Genomic DNA, 24,155 nt, shown 5'->3' with positions numbered 1-24,155 from the left:
CTTGAACTAAGGAGCAAAGACAATTACAGTCATCTTCAGAGCTGGCTAATGAGAATATGCTGCCCCTATCCTTCCTACCTTGCTTACAGTCTCCAGCTGATAATGCCCTCTTGTCTCCAAAAACTGTATGGTCAGTTCTCTAGGTCCCCCTTGAACAAGTATCACTTTTATCCTCATTTCCTTCTTGAGTTCTATAGCCAATGTATCCAGTGCCTACAATCTGCCAACGACTGTGCCCAGCATTGGACAGGATGCAAAAATAAAAATGAGGCTGCCCCTGCTCTCCAGATCCTGAAGTCCATGGCTCTCCCTCCATCATGGCTTGCTAAAGCTACCAAGAGCTACCTATCACAGTCCCCTTCTGCCTCCGCACATCAAATACATCCTCCTCCAAAGAAGGATTACTTTCAGTGTTCCAAATTTATGTTGAGAACAGATTTTCTGCACCAACAAAATCACTGAAACCCGCAGAGGTGTGGCACTCAAAATTTTCCTGGATGAATGAACCAATACATCTTCAAAGACTCCACACATTAAATCTTCCTAACTTAAATTGCTAGGAGACTGCCTAGAAAAGCTACAGTGACAACCCTCTGCTCCTCACCTGCATGCCGTTCTTGCCACTGAAATCTGACATGCTGTCACATCCAATCAACTCAGTGACAAGTCCTAGGATGATGCCAGAGGACCCTCACTGGAGCTTTCTATATGCCAATGGTAGGCTTGCTGACAGAGAATGACAGAGATTTGGAATGAAGGTACATGTCTCCAAAGATTTTAGTACTAAACACCTGCTAAAGGAAGACATCCCTGAAATTTTTATAAACTGTCAAATAGGAAATGACAATTTCTAAAACTATTCTAGACTAGTAGTTCTAGTTTTATTGCTTAAAGGTTAAAACACACACATACACACACACACACACACACTCACATATGACTGTTCTCTTCAAATATGTGTACTTCAAATACCTACTGATTGAGAAAACAGCAATCCCTACAATAACTCCCGAGGCCCAAAGACTGGGAATCATTATCATAAATCAGTTCCAGTCTGGAGAACTTTCTATTTGTCATATGACTTATGGCCCCTAATCTCTGTAGAAATCCCTGTAGAGATGAGGGGCCATCTATTCAAACAAGTCTAGGTTTGCTTCCTAAATTTTCATAAAATGAAGGCAGACCAATCTATTAATGAATTTTAAAACGAAGGATCTTTTATTGGCAGTGGAAATTGTGTGCTCTAAACCCTTACCAGAGAATAAAACCTCCAATTATCTGAAGACCACCTTAAATTCAAAGCCCATTTATGAGAAAACAGAAAACAAATAAATGAACACAAAAAACTTTCACAGAACTACGAGACACCTGAAGGAAATATGCAATCTATCTGTTCCTTGTACTCTTTAATTGACTCAAACCATCAATAAGCTCAGCATTTGTACCCATGGTTCTCATCCCTGGATGTATACTAGGCACCTACGGAGCTGAAATCTTGCTCCCCCCCAACCCTATAGATTCTAAGGGAATTCTGCACTGGTTCTAACAAACAGCCAAGGGTGACAGCCACTTACTTATACCTCTTATAGATCTGCTTTTCCTAAACTGTGCTTCGGTGTTAGGTCCACTGCTTCCACTTAGTAACATGAGAAGCAGCTATCTAAAATGCATTACTAAGTTTTGGGAGGTGTTGTCATGATAACACCCTTCACATAGTCAGTCTCATAGGAGAAATCTCTTTGAAATCTAACTGGCAAGGAAAACTTTGCTTCTTTTGAGCAAATGCACTTTGATCTTATATGCAAAAATAATGTAACTGATCACATTTCCCTTTTTTGCTTTGACTACCAGGAAATGAAAAGTTCAAGTTCAGTAAGCTTAGAAGATGTCATGGTATTAACTTTCACTGGGGTCTCATCTATTTTCTATGTTTCCTTTGCTCTGAATTTTAGAAAGCTCTTTATTTTATTACATTGACTATAAAACACTAAGCTGCCTTTGGTCAGCTTACTATGCAGCTTCTTATTTTGAATAGTAGGGAAGATAATTTTGAACGTGGGGAATATAATAATTAGTTCACATTGATCTTCTTCACATGTATCTGAACTATAAAAACTAAAAAAGGCAATTGGTATGAGTAAAATATACGCATACAAGAAGAGCTTTGCTTTTAAGGAGGAGAGGAAGATGGATGGGAAGATAGATGGATGGATGGATGGATGGATGGACGGTGGGAGGATAAGGGGTGGGGGTATGGATGAATCTGCCTCACAATATACAAACCACTCTTATAAGAAGAGCTAAAAATTTGCCCAGATAATTTTTGTTTATTCACTTACACCTATAACATTTGCAACTCTTACCAAATCTAGAAAAATCTTCAGTATGCAAACAGACACACACAGGTTCAGCAGAATAAAAAATCTACAATTTAAAAATGTAGCACCACTGAGTCAAGAGAAGCTTTGAAAGCCTATTGCCCTGACTCATATTATGGAAATAGGAACTCTTAATGCATTACCTAATAACCTGAAACTTCCCCATCTCACCTGCGAAAACCCAATATTATTCTCCTTTCTTAACAAAACTATTCTTCTGTAATCTTTTCTAAAATTTTCATATTTCTTCACCTTCTATCTTTGACTATAGTCATATGTGGAAAAAGAAATCAAAGTTGTCCTTAAACACAGCTTTAAGCTCTTGAATATAGGGGTAACTGACTTTTATTTATTCATCACCCATCTGGGAAGAGTTGAATCCAAAAACATTAACATTGCATTGGCTTAAGTTTCAAAGCTGGTTAGAACCATTTTACTGAAATTCCCAATGGATGAATATGTGAATGAATATAGAAGAGACCAACATCTAATTTTCTAATAATTCCAACAGACATATTGGTTTCAAGAAAATCAGTAATATGAGAATTGGAACAAAGATGGATCTACTCCAATAAATTACCAGTGCACTAAAACATCTTCAAATCATCACCAATAATCATAATAATCACATAATATCAACTATTTCTGTAAGCAATAGCAACCAAATATAACACTACTAAAAAAGTCTTTATTCATAATAAACCAAAAAGCTACCAAAGTCTGTTGAACAATAGCGTGAAAGAAAAAAAGTAACAACAGAAACATGAAAAATGGATGAACAGTTTTACTTCTGTAGAAATGCATTCAAATAAAATTAAACTGGAAATGTGGAAATTCACCATGATTACAATTATTATTTTTTAAAAAACTGAAAATATTTTAGGAGGTCTTTCATTCTAAATTATACTGCTGAACTCATGTTTAAATTCACACAGAAGCTTGCTTTACATGTTATCCACAAGTTAAATTACCAAACAGCCAACAACCTTACTGAAATAATCCTAGCAGACAAGAGACCATGTGATATATTAACAAATCCCATTCTATTCTCCCTTCCTGGGCACAAGGGGAGACTGTATTTCCCAGCTTCCTTCGCAGTTAGGCTGGGCCCATGTGACTATGCACTGGCCAATGAAGACCTTATCATGCTCTCTCTTCACCTTCCACAGCAATCTTAAAAGCCATGTGGGCCAGGCACAGTGGATCACATCTGTAATCTCAGCACTTTGGGAGGCTAAGGCGGGTAGATCACCTGAGGTCAGGAGTTCGAGATCAGCCTGACCAAAATGGTGAAACCACATCACTACTAAAAATACAAAAAATTGCTGGGCGCAGTGGCTCACGCCTGTAATCCCAGCACTTTGGGAGGCCGAGGCGGGCAGATCACGAGGTCAGGAGATCGAGACCATCCTGGCTAACACGGTGAAACCCCGTCTCTACTAAAAATATAAAAAATTAGCTGGGTGTAGTGGCGGGCGCCTGTAGTCCCAGCTACTCAGAAGGCTGAGGCAGAAGAATGGTGTGAACCCGGGAAGCGGAGCTTGCAGTGAGCCGAGATCGTGCCACTGCACTCCAGCCTGGGCGACAGAGCTAGACTCCGTCTCAAAAAAAAAAAATTAGCCAGGTGTGGTGGCGGACACCTGTAATCTCAGCTACTCAGGAGGCTGAGGCAGGAGAATTCCTGGAACCCGGGAGGCAGACGTTGCAGTGAGCCGAGGTCGCACCACTGCACTCCAGCCTGGGCAACAAGAGTGAAACTCTGTCTAAAAAAAAAAAAAACAAGCCATGTGTTCCAGATATTATAACTACAATGTAGAAGCAGCTTGGATATCTGAGTAACCATTTTTAGGAGAGCCTTTGAGAAAACCCAACGAACCTCCATCAAATTGTGTTTCATGAGAAACAAACCTTTGTTGTGTTATGCCTTGAGCTAGGAAGGCCTGCCACTCAAAATAACCTACCTTATTCTGACTAATCATTCCTTATACCCCCTTACGTCTCAGACACACTTAGACTATAAACTCAAGTTTCATTTCCAATAGGTGGGAATTTTGTCAGTAAGCAGCACAGAATAGCTGAAGGCTAAAAATAAGTATTTCCTGAATACTTACTAGGTACCTAATGCCAGGTCTCCAAAGTGAGGTGTGGGCATCCCAGGGCATGCCCAAGATGAGCCACTGGAGTACAAATATAAACATCAGAACTTCTATTTATATTTCTGTATTCATCACTTTTTAAAAATTCCCAGTCTTGTGTATGTTTTATAACACACACAATACATTAGGATGGTGTTACCTGACAAGTTAACTATAGATAACCAAACACGGGCAGATTTTAAGACCACTGATCTTGAAGCAACAAAGTATCATGCATAGTCCCTCTTCCAAAGATGCTTACTATTGTAGAAGTCTAATACTTAAATAGGAGACAATCAATGAGATACATAAGATAAATAAAAGTCATATGATTTATAAAAATCATATATAAATAAAAGGTCATGGTTGTGACTGAACGCACAATATGGACCATATGTGTTCGGAGCACCGAGTGGCCTTTAGAGAAGAGGCTTCAAAATGGAGGTGGTTCCCCATATACCACAAAAGATGAGCAGGATTTGAATATGTGGAGTGAGTAAAATAGAATATAGACCAGAGTGTCTGTGAAAGAGGAGAAATGAAGCAAACAATGGGATTTCAGAAACAGTAGGCCCAAGAAGCCAAGTGAAAAAAATGTACAACTGATCACTAGCTACAAATTTATCGAACTCAATTTCTCTATTTTCACAGCCAGAATTTTTAATTAGCACTGGTTTTAATTTTAAGAGTCCTGTTAAAGATCAATGCAATATATATGTAAACATCAAAGAAAGTTAAAGTCTCTAAATATAGAAAAGGATAAAGATTTTCAAAATTTAAAATGCATCTATGCTACCTAAGCTATGCCTGTAAGACAAAGTATGACATTAACAATCAATCATAGATATAATATTCTTATAATAAAAGTTATGTTAAGTTACGGAAAGGATGCAAATGTTCAAAGTGTTATATATCATTTTCTACTTGTTTTAGGAACAATGCCCAACACCCATGCACATGTTTCCACACTTCCTCCTTCCGTATACCCACATTCCAGGTAATGAGTAACCAGATAGCCATGACTCACTCTATCATGTAATCTTAAATAGCTACATGTGTTCATTTTATAATTTATGCCTTTAACATCTTTATACTTCAGTAACACTTTTCTTTAATACATTTCCCTAATCTTAGATGAGATTCTGCCATTTTGAATGTCCCTTTTTTTATCCATAATGCTATTCACATGAGAAAAATATGCATAAGCTTCTGCTATTAATAACGGCCAAACCAGTTATAAATATAGATAGAAGCAGCAGCAACACTGCATGGCCAAATGTGAGGTAGGGTGTATGAGTGTGAAAATATGTCTTTTGAAGGCAAAGCAATGGCTTAAAAACTAGCAATTCCTAAAGAAACATCCAAGGGCCCTTAGCGACCCATCCTTCATGAAAATATAGAGGATAAAAGTAGAAATGAAACCCTCCGGTCTTAAGCCGATAACCTAAGACCTTCCGCAGGTAACCTATGATTATGCCTGCATGTGTTTTCCGAAGGTAGAGGTCTGTGGTGCAAAACCACCCAAATCATCTCTCCCTCCAGGGGCTAAAACAGCCTAAGTTTTGGCTGTTGATGTGGACTGATGGAAAAAGATTAGTAGAAAATGTATATACTCTAACTTATTCCTCTATTGTTAAATTTATGTGAAAGCAAGCTAAGTCATCTATAAGGCTTAGGAAGTTCCTACTGTAACTGAGGATACAAGGATATTCTTTTTGGATCTCAAGCTGATCACCTATGCATCCAATGAACACTAATACACTAAGGGGGTGGCTTCAAAGGGCTTCGTAAGAGTTAATAAAGGTTAAAATCAGTATTCTTCATATCAAATATTGCCCCTTCCTAAATTACATTGTGACTCATCACCAATAGCAACTAGAAATTCTGTTGTAAAACAAATGAATTAACGTATGTTTACACATATCACTTCAACATTAAATCATTCACCACTCATTCATTAAAAAATTGCATTTACACACATATACATTTAGGCATATTTAACAAGTCTGAAAAATTTTTTCCAGTTCATGACTGAAATGCAAGATGGCATTTTTTCCAGACACATAGCTTGTAATTTTAAGTAATTTCCTTATCCCAAACTCTCCTCCTATTATTTTGGAATAACCTTCATAATCCTTCAGTCTTCCCAATGATTCCAGCAGATTGGTATTGGAATATTTTATTAAAATTAAAAAATAGCTCTACACTCTCAACTCTAATACCGTTTCCCTTTCCTAACATTCAGGGTCGTTATGCCATAACCAAAACTGGTCTTTTGTTTTATCTTCTATAAACTACAAAAGCCACCTACTTCAATAATTCCTTCTTCAGGTGGGGCGTGATAGCTCATGCCTGTAATCCCAGCACTTTGGGAGGCCGAGGCAGGCAGATCATTTGATGTCAGGAGTTACAGACAAGCCTGGTCAACATGGTGAAACCCCATCTCTACTAAAAATACAAAAATTAGCCAGGCATGGTGGCGCATGCCTGTAATCCCAGCTACTCAGGTGGCTGCGGCACAAGAATCACTTGAACCCAGGAGGTGGAGGCTGCAGCAAGCCAAGATCGCGCCACTGCACTCCAGCCTTGGTGAGAGTGTAAGATTCTGTCTTAAAAAAAAAAAAAATTCTTCTTCAAGACTCAACGCAAGTGGCACCTTCAGAATTTCTGAACCCACCAATTTTTCTGCACTTCCAACTTGTTCCTTGTAAGTATACTGTTAACATTAAAATGTGGCTTAAGTAGCCACCCCCAACCCACAACTAGAATGGACGAGCCTTAAAGACAAAACCATGTCTTCTACAGTTTCCAACAAACAGCAGCTCTCCCACTCCCCACCAATCTATTCATTCATTCACTCACTCCACCAATATTTATGGAGTGGCTGCTCTGCACCAGGCATTGTTCTAATTACTATGGATACAGGGATGGTAAAATAAACAAAGCGCAAGTGCTCATGGAGATGACATTCTAATGCAAAAGACAATAAAGTAACAAAAAATGAGCCCATGGTGAGATGTCAGGTAAGTACAAATGCTCTGAAGAAAAATAAAGTAGTCTAAGAGAATAACAGGTGACTGGGGAAGGACTTGGCCGTTTCAGGGATTGCTATTCCTGATTGCAGTAAGAGAACAAGTCAGCCCCTCTATGGTACAAGAGTGATGCTGAGAGTGGCATGTTCAAGAAGCAGCAAGGAGGGCAGTGCGGCTGGGGAAGAGAGGGTGAGAAGTAACAAATGCAGTCAGGGAGGTGGCCAGAGCCCAGATCAAGTGGAGCCATGCAGGCCACAAGGGAGTCGTTGCAGGTTTTGTGAGCAGCAAAGAAAAACAATCTGATGGAGATCTTTAAAAAAGATCACCCTAGGCAGCGGCCATAACATTCATGAAGATAAGAAAGTTGGCGGTTGAGGGGAGGGAGGCGGAGGCAACAGGAGAGTTGAAGCAGGGACGCAGTGAGGAGGCCACCACCATAATCCAAGCAAAGGAGGGTAGTGGCCTGGGACACACACAAGTGGCTATGGAGGTGGTTAGGATGATCAGGCTGATGATGGACTGAGTGTGCAGTAGCAGAAAAGGAAAAAAACAGTTTTGCATCGAGCAACAAAAGGATGATGCTGCCACTGACCAAGGTGAGAAAGAGAAGAGGGAGTGGGGCAATCCTAAGTCTGGTTTGAAGCATGCTAACGTGTGAGATGCCCCTTATCCAAAGAGATGCTGCAGAGCTCAACATAGCTGGATCGCCTGCGGGTCAGGCGAGAAATTCAGCTGAAGATCTAAATCTGGGAGGCATCGTCAGCACATAGAGGGTATTTGAAGCCCACGTGGGCTCATCTAAATAATGCCTACAGAGGAGAAAAGCAAAGGTCCCAGGGCGGAGCCCCTGGACTTGCCATGGGAATGCGGAGGCTGGATATGGAGCAGCCAGCAAGGTGGGGGAAAGACAGGAAAACGTGGAGGCCAGAAAGCCAAATTTTAAAAGGGTTCCAGGAAGGAGCTGGTCATGTTGTCAAATGTTGCTGACAAAGGAAGAGGAGGATTCAAAATTGACCATCGGATTTGATAACATGGAGGTCACAAATGATCTTGAAAAGAAGTTTTAGTGGAGTGGGAGATGAAAGCCCAATTGGAGTGATTTACAAAAGAAAAAGAGATGAACTAGAGACAATAAGCATACCCAACTTTTCAGTTTGGTAATAAAGGAAACAAATGGCATGGTAGCTAGGAGACGTGGAATCAAGAGAAACATTGCAGCATGTTATGTTGGTGGGAATGGAAGAAGAAAGAAAAAAGATAAGGCAGTAGAGAGGGGAAATGACTTGGAGGGGTTGGATGGGATCCTGGGCACACAACACTCAAATGTTTATTGAGTTGAACTGCTGCTACCCTTAGACATGTCTTGGAAAAAGGTGGCCTACTAATTCAGGTTTCTAAAATTGTATACAGAAACTCCAACAATAACCTGGCTTCAGGAAGCCAGCATTCGAGTATTTCAGGGCAAGCTTTCTATGGCTTCTTAAGAACAATGTATAATACACATGTCCACATCTGTGGTATAAAAACGAATGTATCTGGTCTTTGTCTCAGGTTCCTGACACAGGGCTCCTAAAGCCTTTAGAATTTCCTGGGTGATAGGAGTTATCTTGTATTATTCATAACAAGTCCCTTTCGCCCATACCTGAGGTTATGGTATGGGGGGACTCCGGTGGGGCCCCTCAGTAGCATCAGGATAGGGATGTTTACCAGAAAGACCAAGCCTATGATTAGAGGGCGGGGGATCTTTCAACCCCACCTCCCCACCTCCAGGGAGGGGAGGGGAGCTGGAGATTGGGTTATAAAAATTTGAACACAATTCAATTCTGTTTTTTTGGGGGGATGGAGGCATCTAGGTTGGTGAACAGACTGACATGCTGGGAAGGTGGTATTCCCAAAGTGCAGAGAGGCTCTGCATACACACCCCCACCGTGCCCTCTGCAGCTCTTCCATTGGACTGTTCCTGTGTTGTATCCTTTATAATAAACCAGTAAATGTTAAAAACGTATCATCCTGAGTTCTGTGAGTTGTTCTAGCAAATTCTTGAACCTGAGGATCATGGAAACCCCCAAATGTGTGGGGTTGGCTAAGCAGAAGTGTGAGTAGTCAGGGTACCCCATTCGTGGCTGGTGTCTGAAGTGGGGCACTCTTGTAGGACTAAGTCTTTGACCTGTGTGGTCTGTGCTAACTGTGTAGTTAGTGTCAGAACTGAGTTTGTCAGAGGTGTTCGAACCAGAGCAACTCCATCTTGAATAGGGGCGTGATAAAATAAGGCTGAGATCTACTGGGCTGCACTCCTAGAAGGTTAGGCATTCTTAGTCACAGGGTGAGACAGAAGGTCAGCCCAAGATACAGGTTATAAAGACCTTGCTGATAAAACAGCTTGCGGTAAAGAAGCTGGCTAAAACACACCAAAACCAAGATGGCGAGGAAACTGCCCTCTGGTCACCCTCACTGCTCATAATACACTAATTATAATGCTTTAGCATGCTAGAATACACTATCAGCAGCGCCAGGACAGTTTACAAATGCCATGGCAATGTTGGGAAGTTACTCTATGCGGTCTAAAAAAATACCGGGAGAAACCCTCAGTTCCAGGAATTGCCCATCCCTTTCTCGGAAAACGCATGAATAATCCACACCTTGTTTAGCATATAATCAAGAAATAACCATAAAAATGGGCAACCAGCAGCCCTCAGGGCTGCTCTGTTCATGGGATGAAATGGCCATTCTTTATTCCTTTACTTTCTTAATAAACTTGCTTTCACTTTACTCTGTGGATTCATCTCGAATTATTTCTTGCACAAGATCCAAGAACCCTCTCTTGGGGGACTCCTTTCCAGTAAACAAATTGAACTGTTGGACACCCAGTTAGTGTCAGATAACTGGTTGGTGTTGGGGGAAAAAAGTCACACACCTGGTATCAGAAATGATCCTAGAAACATACAATTATCTGCTGTCAATTACCTGGAGCCATGCTCTTCTAGGTACCCACTGCTGCTTCACAAGACTATCTCCAGGCTATTACAATTTCAGGGGTTGCCTGGGACTCCGAACCTCTCCATCCCAGCCAGGAATTGTGACTGGGCTCTGATCCCCCTTTCTCCCTCTGATCCCCCTTTCTCCCTCGCTCTTCACCTTTTCTGGTCAGCCACTGCATCCTACGGATTTGCCTCTAAAGTGTCCCTCCCATCCTCAGATGAGCCTTCTGTCCTTGTCCCTTACCGCAAAAGCCCACTAGGTCCCTAAACCTAAACCTCTCGTTGAGTTTCTCTTTTTCTGTATACCCACAGCAGTTCAAATCCCAAGGCTCATATTCTCTCTCCTCCTACCTGCTTAAAAATCCTTAGCACAAAAGTTCTTTGTGACCTGGGTCTGCTCTTCCTCTTCCACCTCATCTGCCCATCCTCAGTTTGCACCCTAGGTTCCAACCTTAGGAAACTACACGAACTTAGATCACTGACGTGCCACGCTGTTCTAGCTCGGTCTGTCTCCCCTTCAGACCTTTGCATCTGCTGTTGCCTCTGGCTAGAACATTCTTCTCTCAACACATCACATGTCTCTCCCTCTTACCCCTAGAGGATGATACTGAAATATAACATCTCAATAAAACACTCCCTGGTTACCCTATTTGAAACAGTAAAACACCCGTGACTCCCCCACAGCCCTGATGCCCCTTCCCCGCATTAAGTTTCTCCACAGCACTTGTCACCATTTAAAATGCCATTTGTTTTATTAACGTCTCTTGTGTATTGTCTCTCTCTGTGCTAGAATGTAAGCACAAAAAGGCCAAGATTTTTGTCCATTGTGTCCCCAGTATGTGCACTAGTACATGGCTCACGGTGGGCACTCAAATAATGTATGATGAATGACTGAGTCAACACTGTTCCCTCTGACTAGAAAATTCTCTCCTGAGCCTAGAGTCCTATTCTTTATCCATGCTGCAAACTCATCACCCAGGGGTCCTCCATCCCATCTCCTAGCTCCTCAGGCAGGGCTGTACCCCATTTCCCAGGGGACCACACCACTTACTGCTCATGCTCAGACTCTTCTGTTAATTCCAAGAGCACTATTAATAATTATGCTGCTACAACAGGAATCACCAGGGCTGTCCAGGGCAAACCAGGACATGCCCCACCTTTTTTTATGGCCGCTTTCTCCCTTCGGTATTTATTTATCAGTCTGTCTCCCACACCAGCCTGTGAATCCTTAAGGGCAAATTCATCTTTGTATTCCCAGCACCTCAACATGTTGTGGATGCTTAATCATGTTTATCAGATGAATGAACAATCACTTGCACTTGGAGATCTGGGATCCCTGGGACAGGCTGGAACTGGAACCTGGGGCTGGTATGCCTGGGCCTGTTCCCCTCTACGTGAGTTTCTGCCCCTGTGGTGGCCCCATCCCCACCCTTAGTTCTGCAGTCTCACGACTAGGGCCTCATATTCGCTCTGCTGAACTCTTTCATTATCCCTGGCTTTGCTAACTTCCCTGGGCTGGCTGGATGGGGACCAGCTTTTGTCAGCCCCTGTTCAGACAAACCCCCACAGGGCTCCTTTGGCCCTACTTACCCTGCCACACCAGTCCCAGCAACAGATTGTGGCAAAGATTCCAATTTCAACAACAAAGGGTGGGGTCAGCACCCCTCCCACCTCCCTAGACAAGGCTTCCCAGGTGGGTTCCAACTGTAGCTCTCTCTGTCAGGGATGAAGTAATTACACTAATCCTTCTCAGGGCCGAGGCCTCAGTGCTGCTTCTCCAGATGAAATGGATCTTTTCCAGGATGTTGCAGAACTTCTCAGAGTCTGTCAAAGGCCAGCCACATCTTGGCAGGAAGCAGCCGTTTTGCTGAGAACCAAACTTTTCCCTTTAAGATTGTATCATTGAAATTATCGGGGGGAGTGTATGCGGGGGGGGGGGGGGGGGGGGGGGGGGGGGGGGGGGGGGGGGGGGGGGGGGGGGGGGGGGGGGGGGGGTCAGTGGGAAGGGAGTTCAAAAAAAAAAAAAAAAAAAAAAAAAAAATGATCATGTATGCCGGTGTGAACATAGGCGTGGCTTCACAAACAGCATTTTTACAATAAATCCTTTCAAGTCTGAGATGTGCATTTGGTGAGAAGGGATATAAACTCTAATTGGGGGTCTAGAAATTAGGATTCTGAAACTGCACAGATGTACCAGAAACACTTTTCAATTAATAAATGTATTCTTACATCATAACAATTTTCATGATAAAAACATTAGGCTGACATCAAACCAACCTTCCTACTTGAGTTTTAAAAGCTTCATGATCTGGAAGAAAAATTAGCTGAGGTCTCTTTCTGCTAAGAGTATATATCCTGAAAGAAACTGGGTGGTGGTGGTGGTTGTTGTTGTTTCTGAGATAGGGTTTTGCTCTTGTTGCCCAGGCTGGAGTGCAATGGCATGATCTCTGATCACTGCAACCTCCGCCTCCTGGGTTCAAGCAATTCTCCTGCCTCAGCCCCCCGAGTAGCTGGGACTACAGGCATGCACCACTACGCCAGGCTAATTTTGTATTTTTATTAGAGACAGGGTTTCTCCATGTTGGTCAGGCTAGTCTCAAACTCCCGACCTCAGGTGATCCACCCACCTCGTCTTCCCAAAGTGCTGCGATTACAGGCGTGAGCCAACAACGCGCCTGGCTGAAAGAAGCTGTTTTGAAAATAGCCCCAAAAAGCAACATACTGGGAAGAAAACTTTGAGAGTCAAAGGCAGCAAGTTCAATTCATGCAGCATTTATAGAAGCTGATTAGGTGTGAGGCCCAGAGATGTTTCCCACCGCAGACCCAGCCTCAGGAAGCTTCAAGTCAATAGCAGAGCTTGACCACCACATGGACATTGCACTGCTGATATGAAACTCGCCTAAGTCCAGAAGTTTTCTAATCCTTGTTGTCCAGAATCAAACAAATATCCCCCAAGACTGACAGCAAACACAGTGCCTGCCTTCTGCTTATTTTGACCCAAGACAGTCATGCATAAAAGGAAAAGGGTAATTTTAGCTATTTTCAAGATGGTGTCATTACACACGAGATGTTTATTTAAGGCATCTAAAAACTGGAGAGCAAACAAAGCTCTAATCCCCTTCTGTACAAGCTACCTGCGTAGATCTGAGGTCTGGACAGAAGCAAAGCCTTGCAGACCACAATCTGTCATCTACTGACTTAAGCTGCCTTAGATATGGCTCAAAGGGGGTTTTATAAGAATATCCTTTAAGATTCAATTTTTTTTTTTTTTCACGAAAGCTTCCCTTCCTCTGCTCTTCCCTTTTTCCCTTCTAACCAATGGTGTGTACAATCTTGACTTCTAAATACTGAAGCTGGAGTTTAGCCTCTCTCATGAAGACAGGAATTTCATCTGTTTTGTTCACTGCTGTATCCCAGTTCCTGAAAGACTGCCTGGCACATGGGAAGCTCTCAATAAATATTTGCTCAGTAAATGAGTATCTCTTCTACAGCAATAAATAAAAAGAATGCTAGATGGGAAAGCATATAACTCTTTTCTGCAACTTAGTTTTAGAGACCTACTGGATCAATTTAAAGGCTCAACTATTCCAAAAGTAAAATCAAAGAAATAACACAACAGCCTCAGCAATATCACATCAACACACACACACACACACACACACACACACCCTTCAGAAAGCACTTTCACATCCAGTTGCACAAGCAACCTCTATAGGAGAATTCAGAATCTAGTTGCAATAAGAGCTCTCAAAATAAACACAGCTTTAATTCACAGAATTTCAACTCTGTTGCAGAAAAAAAAAAAAAAATTGACTACATAAAAGAAATATTGTGTGAGTCTTCTGCCCTGGAATCTTAACCTAACCTCTGTATACTCAACCACAGCACTGGTACATTTTGAGATATAGTCAGAAATGTTCTTTATAACATAATTTTGGTTCACCCTGAATGCAGTAAAATGGTAACAGGATCAACAAAGACTCAAAACACACAAGCATTATAGCAACATCACTCATGGGCAACGGTATGTGATCCTGAAAAATCAGTCTGGCCCAAAAGTAGGGGTCAAAGAGTCCACAGACAGAGGGCTCACTTCTGGACAACTGACATTAGCATCATACCAGGTGCTCCCACTAATTGCTTACCCATTTTTAAGTGAGGGTAACCAGAAATTATTCAAAGCTGTAAGCCACTTTTCTAAGTTTTAACACTTGTTACTGAGTTTTTCATTTACTAACATGGAAAGACTGCTTCACATTGTGACTGCAACACCTAAGGTAATACGGCCACCACATTATATCCTAACTTAAGAAGGACACATCTCAGCTCACTCCTGGGCTATGACCACCAGAGGGCTAGTTGCCAGGTACCACAATACACTCCTCTTCTGGTGGCAAGTTCCTTCCAATAGACATACAGACAACATGAACAAATCAAAGCTGAACAAATACCAAAGAGTTGAAGAGCACCATAAAAACATTTTTGCTTCTTTTTTTAAAAAAAGAAAAAAATTCTCATTATACTGCACGGAATTCTGAATAAACTCCACAAGTATCCTATCAAATACATTTTGATTTAATTGAACTCTCAGCCATAACACAGGTAAAATGTAATGAAAAATCACTTAAAACCTCTTTTGTTTTATAGTTGTTGAGCTCTTAAGAGAAAAGCACTGGAGACAGCCACAGAGATGTGCAGGATAAAGTTTCTAACCTACAGAAGCTTCTGTCTCATTCAAGAGGGTGACACCAAAACCTAATCAACCATAGCAAGAAGAGGTGTGTTTAAGACCACATGAATGGTCTCATAACTCAGGGCCAGTGCAAGTCCCTTGTGGATTATGCTAGGGCTGACCAAGCCTTTCAGACAGACCATAGGAGACTGACAGGATTTTAACAGTGGAGACAAGGTACAGGGTATGAGACGTAGAAAGGAAAAGACATGAATGGCTCTGACTCGAGGAGATTCCACAAAGGAGAGTAGTGGAGTTTGGAGGAGAGCAGGGAGGAGAGCTAAAGCTGGACTGTAAAGGGCCTTGAACACTACACTAAAGGAACTAGGAGTAATAGGGAGCCCATGAAGGTTTCTAGGAAGGTGAGTAACATGATCTGATTTTAGAAGATCCACCTGTTGGTGATAAATTGCATCAACTGCTGCAAGGTTAAAAGGCAATCACCCAACAAAAAAGGCCAGTGGATTTGGTAACTAAAATATCTGAAGGTGCACTGTCACAGTGCTATTCCAACTAAGTGGAAGGAGATTAAGTATCGACTGAGTATCACTTAACCAAGATGTTTGGGACTAGAAGTGTTGTAGATTTCAAATTTTTTCAGATTTGGGAATATTTGCAGATACAAAATTATCTTGGGTATAGGACCCAAGTCTAAACATGAAATTCATTTATATTTAATATACACCTTACATACATAGCCTGAAGGAAATTTTATCTTTCTCTTAGGGACACAGAATCAATTCTATGTTGCATGCCTGCATTTTGACTGCATTTGGAGGTCAGGAGTGGTGTTTTCCACTTGTGGTGTCATGCCGTGATCAAAAAGTTTCTGATTTTGGATCATTTAAGATTTTGGATTTTCAGATTAGGGATGCTCAACCTGTAGTTTGATTATTTCCCTCATCTCTCCCTTCTCAGCCTTTCCTTATCAATGCTGTTTGGGAATCTGAGGCAGTTCTCAATGAATCCAGTTACTGAGTTTTCTGAAATGTACTCAGTCCTCCCTGGAATACATTTTTTACCTTCCTTATTTTCAAAGAAGTTAAAAATCATACTGGAAAGACATCACTTACCTAACTAGAAAAGCAAATGGTGGTACAGGCTCTGCCACGCAGCACGCCCACATTTCCTTGGGGATGCCACCCAATGATACCCTGCTCAAAGATGTGGCTTAACACATAACGGGGACAGTTCAGAGAAGGAAAGGAGCCGCAGAGGAGGAGTCCAGCTGAGGAGTTACATGTTTGGGAGACTAACAGACCCACAAATGATAACAGAAAGCTATTTTTGAAAGGAAAATAGGTAAGAAACCAATCTATACATTTCCATGATCTGAAAGTCATATACTTACACAAAATGGAATTATTTTTTAATTATATAAATTTAAAGAAAGATAAATTGTAGACACCTTCAAAACATATGAATTACAAAAGTATCTGGGTGTTTTGCAGACTAACAGTGAACACAGCTCAAATTAAATTCCAAATGTAAGCCAGGTGCAGTGACATGTGCTCCAGAAGATACATTTTTATCCTGGCGCCTGGAAGACTCCTGTAGGAGGCAGCATGGCACTGCTACTCTAGTTCACACCCCTCACCCCCAAGGAAAAGAACCACCACCAGCACTAAAATAAAATACATTCTCAATGTGCTTAGGATAAAGAAAAAGACATTTTACCATGGCCTACAAAGCACTACGTGGTGAGCAAAGTATAGTTTTACTACTCAGGAGGTAGGAAGATCTCTTGAGCCCAGAAGTTGAAACCAGCCTGGACAACATAGCAAGACTTCATCACTTAAAAAAAAAAAGAAAAGAAAAGAAAAGAAAAGAAAAGAAGGCTGGGTGCAGTGGCTCACACCTGTAATCCCAACACTTTGGAAGGCTGAGGAGGGTGGATCACGAGGTCAGGAGTTTGAGACCAGCCTGGCCAATATGGTGAAAACCTGTCTCTACTAAAAATACAAAAATCAGCCAGACGTGGTGACGGGCACCTGTAGTCCCAGCTACTTGGGAGGCTGAGGCAGGAGAATTGCTTGAACCTGGGAGGTGGAGGTTGCAGTGAGCCGAGATCACACCACTGCACTCCAGCCCGGGCGACAGAGCGAGACTCCGACTCAAAAAAAAAAAAAAAAATTACAAGTAAATTTCAAATGTAATATTGGGTAAGTTAATTGGCAAAGTTTTCAAAGTATGTAGTCTGAGTAGCTGCTTAAGTTGTTTTCTATTCAAACTGGAACTAAATTCATGAAATATTTACAATTAGAATGCATCAAAAGCTAAGGTCATCTTACCCCCTTACATCACAAACATCCTGTTTGAGAATGCCACCAGGCTGTTTTAGTAGGGAACCAAGTTAGCATTGACCTTGTTTCAAAATACCATCAAAGATGAACATTCGCAAAGAAAAATGCAGGAAAATACACCAAAGGAAGTGGAAAATGACCCACCATGCAGAAAGTGGTGAGACAGAGCATGTGAGAATGTTGGAAATGTGTCCCACGTACCTTATTATTACAACAATTGCTATAATTCTCCTTAATAGAAACAGCTCTCCTTTCCCACAGAGTTATGGCAGATTCCATGCTAAGCACTTTATACGTATTAGATCATTATCTAAATATCAACTACATATTTGGCCCTCACAAAAATCCCAGGAGTTAATTAATAATTCTTTTCCCACTGAATAAGCTAATTACTTAATTTCTTTGAGTTGAAGTTTTTCAAGTAATTTGCTCAAGATTATATAGCTTGTAAATGGAAGACCTGGGACTTGAACCCAAGTCCTGTTCACTATGTTTTTACTGAACCCTTATTAAATTCTTATACAAATCATCCCTTAAACAAACATTAAATAGTAAATGTGGCAAAAGCAACGGATCTAGCCTCAGTAGGGAGCAAGTGAGGAAGGTTCCTCCCTGAAGAGGTCTTCTGCAATTTGAGGTCTGAAGGAAGAACACGAGTTGCTTTGGAGAAGGAGGGAAAAGCATTCCAGGCAGAAGGCACAGAATCCTATGCAAGGATGCTCTCATGGGAGGGAATGTGGTGAGGGTGGAGTGAGGACTGACAGAAAAAGCAAGATGGGAGGGAATGAGAGGAATCTGGCAACTTCAGATGCATTAGTAAAACTATACTTTGCTCACCACGTAGTGCTTTGTAGGCCATGGTAAAATGTCTTTTTCTTTATCCCAAGCACATTGAGAATGTATTTTATTTTAGTGCTGGTGGTGGTTCTTTTCCTTGGGGGTGAGGGGTGTGAACTAGAGTAGCAGTGCCATGCTGCCTCCTACAGGAGTCTTCCAGGCACCGGGATAAAAATGTATCTTCTGGAGCATGAACTACTATGATCTAGAATAGACTTCCAAACATTCTCTATCTACCCAAACATTATATACCTAAACATTCCCAGAGTGGAGATTAAAGCTGAAAATGCAAAAAGAGCATGTGGACAATTGCTGGAGGTAAACTGAGGCACAGTCAAGATTATCCTGGAGGGTTTGTGGTGCAGGAACACAGGCAAACCAAGGGTAGTGGGGTGGAAGTGCACAGGAAGAGGCCCTGTCATGAAAATGGCAAGCCCATTTCCAGTTAAGAGGGGCAACTGATGTTAACCCGGCTCCACTCCCACCAGCTGTGTGGCTTTGGATAAGTTACTTGATCTTTCTGTGACAATTTCCCCATTTGTAATAGTGCCTACCTCACAAGATTATTTTGAGAATGAAATGAGTTATAAAACATATAAAGTATTTAGAGCAGTATAGTAAGTACTGAATAAAATATTAGCCATAAATATTTTATTATTACTATTATTATTGTTAAAGATCACAAATTGCAGTAAGTAGTTAAGAAAGGAAAGAAAAACATCTTAAATATAGATCTAATGCAACACGTTCTCAGACTTACATGCGCCTAAGAATCACCCAGAAAGCTTGTGAAAAATGTAGATTCCTGCCTTACGAGAAGTAAGACCTAGGAATCCAGATTTTTTTCACAAGCCCGTGGGGGAATTCTGATACAATTGGTCCAAGTACCATACTTTGAGAAGTGGGGCTTTGAGGACTAGAATTTAAAATATTTAGGTATCAAATAAAGTATTTCATCACAGGGGTTTAACTATCAGGATAACTTTATAAAACAAATTTCAGATATTATTTGTCTTAAGGCAAAATGAAACAAGATCACTTGCAATATCTACTTCTAGAAGAAAACTAAATGATCAGAATTTGCTTGACAAAATATACCAGCAGATTTATTCATTAATAACCATTTTCATACATTTAAATAACAAATAATCTTTAGTTCCAAACAGCCCAAATATATCACTGCATGCTGCATTATCAAGAGAAACTAAAATAAGCATCTGGACAGTGGTATATATATATTCCTTAATTATTAGATTTTATGTTCTATCAAAATTAATAAAGCCAATCTTTAATCATACAGAGAAAATCCTTTCTGCTAGGACATAATGAAGACTTTCTGCAGGTTCTTTCACTTCATTTCAGGGTTTCTCAACCTTGGCACTATGGACATGGTTAACAGACAATGCTTTACAGTGAAGGGCTGCATATGCTTTGAAGGATGCTTAGCAGCATCCCTGACCCACTAGCAGCAAGCACCCTCCTACCCCCAGTTTCACAATCGAAAATGTCTCCAGACATTGTCAACTGTCCCCTGGGGTTTTAAACTGCCCCATTTTGAGTACTACTGCTTTCGGTAAAAAGACTGAAAATGTCTCAACTCTAGAAGCAACCCGAGTTGCCAGCTTAACCATTTTCAAATGCCCCGCTACCAATATGCCAATAATGACCAATAAATCTTTTCCACAACCAAGACATTTACTTAACATTTCCTCATCAACATCTACATGCACATGTATTTATGTGCATTTCATGACAATTTGGGGTTGTTTTCAGCATATCATCTGTTTTGAGAGAAAGAGGATGATGCTACTGCGAAAAAGTAATAGCAATGGTGGTAATAACGAACAACATAGCTTTGTAGAATGCTTGACACCTTCCAAGGCATTTCTGCATACATTATTCCCAGCCCACATTCAGCAGCAGTTCACAAATATTCTAAATCTGCCTTCAACAGTTTATTGCATAAAAGATGTTATGCTGCATCAACCAACTCCCGTCTGCAAGACACTGTGGGCCACTTGTAGCAACCGACAATCATAAGTACATGAATTCTGGTAAAAATGCTTGCATGCCCGCAGGAGAGGAGGCAGGAAATGTTTCTGCCTAAGCAACAAGCGGAGAAGTCTGAGGCTCTCAACTCATTACGTGACTTGGCCCAACTTAGCATATTTCTCTTTCCTTTTCTTTAAACTCAGTAGTGGACATGAGAATGTAAATAGTGAACATATTTGTCTTGAATCAGTAAATGTAACATAAGAATAAATAAAAAAGTTTTTTGAGAAATAAAAAGTTTAAGGTATTGTTTGTGATAATTTCTGGGTATTCTCTCTCCAACTTTCTTTTTCAGATATTTTTATTTGGAGGAATAAAAGTTCTAGGGTTGAATAAGCCGGTTCTATCACTGATCTACCAAATCTAGGAAAACTTTTCCAGTGTTATGTTTCAGTCATTCAGACTAGAAAACAAAATTCTAGTGGTATAAAGTGGCCAAATCATTTCGGCATCTCTTAAGCACGTCAACAAAGAACTCTGAAGGAGCAGACAAACAGAATCTACAGGTACTGTGAAGGAATTATTTACACTAACAAGTGACCTTCTTCAGAAAAATCAAACAAGTGACTTTCCAGAGTACGTGAAATCACTGGCCTATCCTACGCATCTGGTGAACAATGTCTGCAAAAATTACAAACTGAAGGTATTGTTTAGTCCTTTTACCCAAACACCATCATACAACCCAACACTCGGGATTTTTCTTGGCCCAACAAGACTATGAAAAAGCTGCTTGGGCTCTTTATAATAATAAACAATGCACATTCCTGTTTTATTTGCGAAAATAATTAGCAGCAGCTGCTACTTGCAAAGAATTTTGAACAGAAAATATTTTACATCCTGAATCCAAATATTGCAGAAGTATCTGACGTCAAATGAAGTACTATGACTTTTTAAAATTTAAAATAAAGAATAACAACTAAAGTCTTCATACTTTTATCAAATTTTTTTTAAAAACTGACAAAAACATTATTCTGAAATTCAAAGGAGACAGCTGCACACATCTGTCAACTACACATCTCTGGAGTAAAAGAGAAAATGTTTTAGTGCAGTACTTACATGTGAGGGCTCAGTTCATAAAAATTTCTGTTCCTGTATTCTTCCACTTTCTCTGGTGAATAAATGGGTAAAGACCGGTATGGGTTAACAGATATAACCACACTTCCAATGTATGTCTGCAAAAGAAAGAACAAAACATGCCCATTAGTTAGTACACAAAATGTATTTTAACGTCTTAAGCTTTAGTGTTGTATGGTTTCAACCTTTTAAAATCAACACTAGTTCTGCTTCACCATTCATTGTATACATTTTAAGAAGCTTTGCATCTCTGAAGACAGATGGTCAACAATGTCTATTTATTTTGCTGATAAATGGAAAGCATACATTTATATATTTAAAATCCTTTCAAAATATATCTCTGAACTAATTTATGGTTCTCGGTAAGAGTTCTCCAAAGCCCTGTCATATTTTCCACAAATTTTGTCACAAACTACTGCTAACTGTAAGCAAGAGCCATGCTCTCCCTGATTCTAGATAGAGCTATAGTTCCCCTTCTTCTCTCATGTTTTTCCACCTTTTCAGTCGATAGTAACCCAGGGTTCCCCTCCTCCCTACCCACACCTCATAGGGCCTTCCCTTTGGCACTGGCCCTCTGCAAGTCTGTCAATCTTTCTACAATGGGCTCAGATCACGTTCAATTCAGTATCAGAGCTACAGGTATCTCTTGGACATTCAAACCACATAATCTTATTATATCTAATCTAATCTAATATCAGAATTTTAGTGTCAAATTTAAATGTACTTTCCAGAAAGTACATTTAATGTCAACATTTAAATTTAATGTCAAATTTACATTTAATGTAAAATTTAAATGTACTTTCTGAGGGATTAATGCTATATTTTAGCATGTACTAACCTTCTTTCACTGAACTTTAAACCAGAACGCAATTTCTCTTCCTTTCTACTTCGACCCTAAATTCCTGGCAGCACCAGTGGTGCTGGTTTAGTTCCTTTTGTGCAATGCCAAGGACAATGCCACAATCAAACGTCACTTAACTGTAACTTATCTTGGCAGCTCCATTTTCCCCTTCAGTTTCAACATCATAAAGACAGAAGGGGGAGAAAAAGATGCCAACAAAAGTGGTAAAGTGATAAAGTAAGTGATAAAGTGATGAGCGATAAAACTTTTAGAAAGAAAAAGGTTCATAAAGGAAAGAAAGAAACAAGGGGAAAAAAGACCTCCAACTTCCCACCTTTCCCATGTCATCCCACAAAAGGTAGTACTTTTAGAGCAACAAGTTTTTCCAGTATTACCACCACTGGGATTCAAAAAGACTGTCAGATATTTCTAGAAAATTAAACAGAATAGAAAATGAAGGAACGTAGAAATGTTCTGCTGACTTTTTTTTTTTCTTTTTACAGGGGTCACAATGATATTAATTATGAAGGACTTTCTCCCAACTAGGAAAACTGAACAGGTTATATATATATAAACACACTTTCATCCTGTAAGAATATTATCTTGTCAAAGGTGGACAAATGTTATCTTGTCAAATGTGGACAAGATTGCTGTTGTGAAAGAAAACTCTCAGTTACCATGCAATTTTTCACATTTATTTCTAACATTCTATCACTAGGACCCAATTAATCTGGCCTCACAATGACAAGACTTTCTCAAGGTGTTCTAGTTGTCCTCACACTGCAACCCACCTAGGAGATGGGAGATGTCTCCCAAGGACAATGTCACAAGCAAACATCAGATGGGAGATGCCTGACATTGAATACTTGTCTGAATAGCTTAGTCTAGCTAATACATTAGAATTAGTAGCCTTGGTAAATATAAAAATATAGCCATTGGTTATTTCTTTAACATCTATTGGTTAAAAAATCAACCTTCTTTAAGTAGAAAAGTACTATTTGAATCCTTCTCCCTTTTTAGGTAATTTCTTGAATACAACAGTTTCTAAAATATATTGATTTGCTGTTAGCAGAAAAACCACTTACTGAGTTGCTCTTTAAAACCAAACTTCACAGTGGCTAAATCCTTGATAAAAATCTGCCTCTGTGGCATTCTTGCATACAGAACAAACTCTGTTGCCTCAAATTCAAAATCAAAAGCCACAGTAATAAGCTGTAAGTTTCTCTTTGTTCCTTGTGACTGTTATACATACTAAATTACGTGTGTTTGTTTTCCCTCAGCTGCATCTCTATCACCTAGAACAGTGTCTGGCCCACCATGATGTACAATAAATATTTGTTAACTAAATAACCAAATCACACGGGGTATGTTCATCACTAATTGGAGGGTACAAGCCACTGAAACATATATAATTATTCTTGCATTGAAATATAACACCAAATATACTATACTCAGTGCTTAGTATTTTAATCAGCCTGTATGCCATGTGTTACGGTTAGGTGTTTGAACCAGAGCAACCCCATCTTGAATAGGGGCTGGGTAAAATAAGGCTGAGACCTACTGAGCTGCATTCCCAGATGATTATGCATTCTACGTCACAGGATGAGGTAGGAGGTCAGCATGAGATACAGGTCACAAAGACGATGCTGATAAAACAGGTTGCAGTAAAGAAATCAGCTGAAATCCACCAAAACCAAGATGGTGATGAGAACAGCTCTGGTTGTCCTCAGTGCTACACTCCCACCAGTGCCATGACAGTTTACAAATGCCACGGCAACGTCAGGAAGGTACCC

The 24,155-nt window shown here is 40.4% G+C and overlaps 1 protein-coding gene across 5 annotated transcripts in view; it reads right to left on the bottom strand.

The window, feature by feature from the left end:
* The window catches only part of MYO1B (myosin IB), a 179,881-nt gene that overhangs the window by 107,083 nt on the left and 48,643 nt on the right, over positions 1-24,155 (bottom strand). For all 5 annotated transcript variants that reach the window (XM_012501340.2, XM_003253867.4, XM_030803075.1 and 2 more), the window contains exon 3: positions 21,504-21,619. In XM_012501340.2, the coding sequence (XP_012356794.1) occupies positions 21,504-21,619 (116 nt within the window). The remainder of the gene's footprint in view (positions 1-21,503; positions 21,620-24,155) is intronic.

This window comes from Nomascus leucogenys, chromosome 22a (genome assembly GCF_006542625.1).
Source record: "Nomascus leucogenys isolate Asia chromosome 22a, Asia_NLE_v1, whole genome shotgun sequence".
In the NCBI taxonomy this organism is placed as follows: Eukaryota; Metazoa; Chordata; class Mammalia; order Primates; family Hylobatidae; genus Nomascus; species Nomascus leucogenys.
Note: the sequence above shows the minus strand (reverse complement) of the source record. Positions and strands in the feature narration are given on the sequence as shown.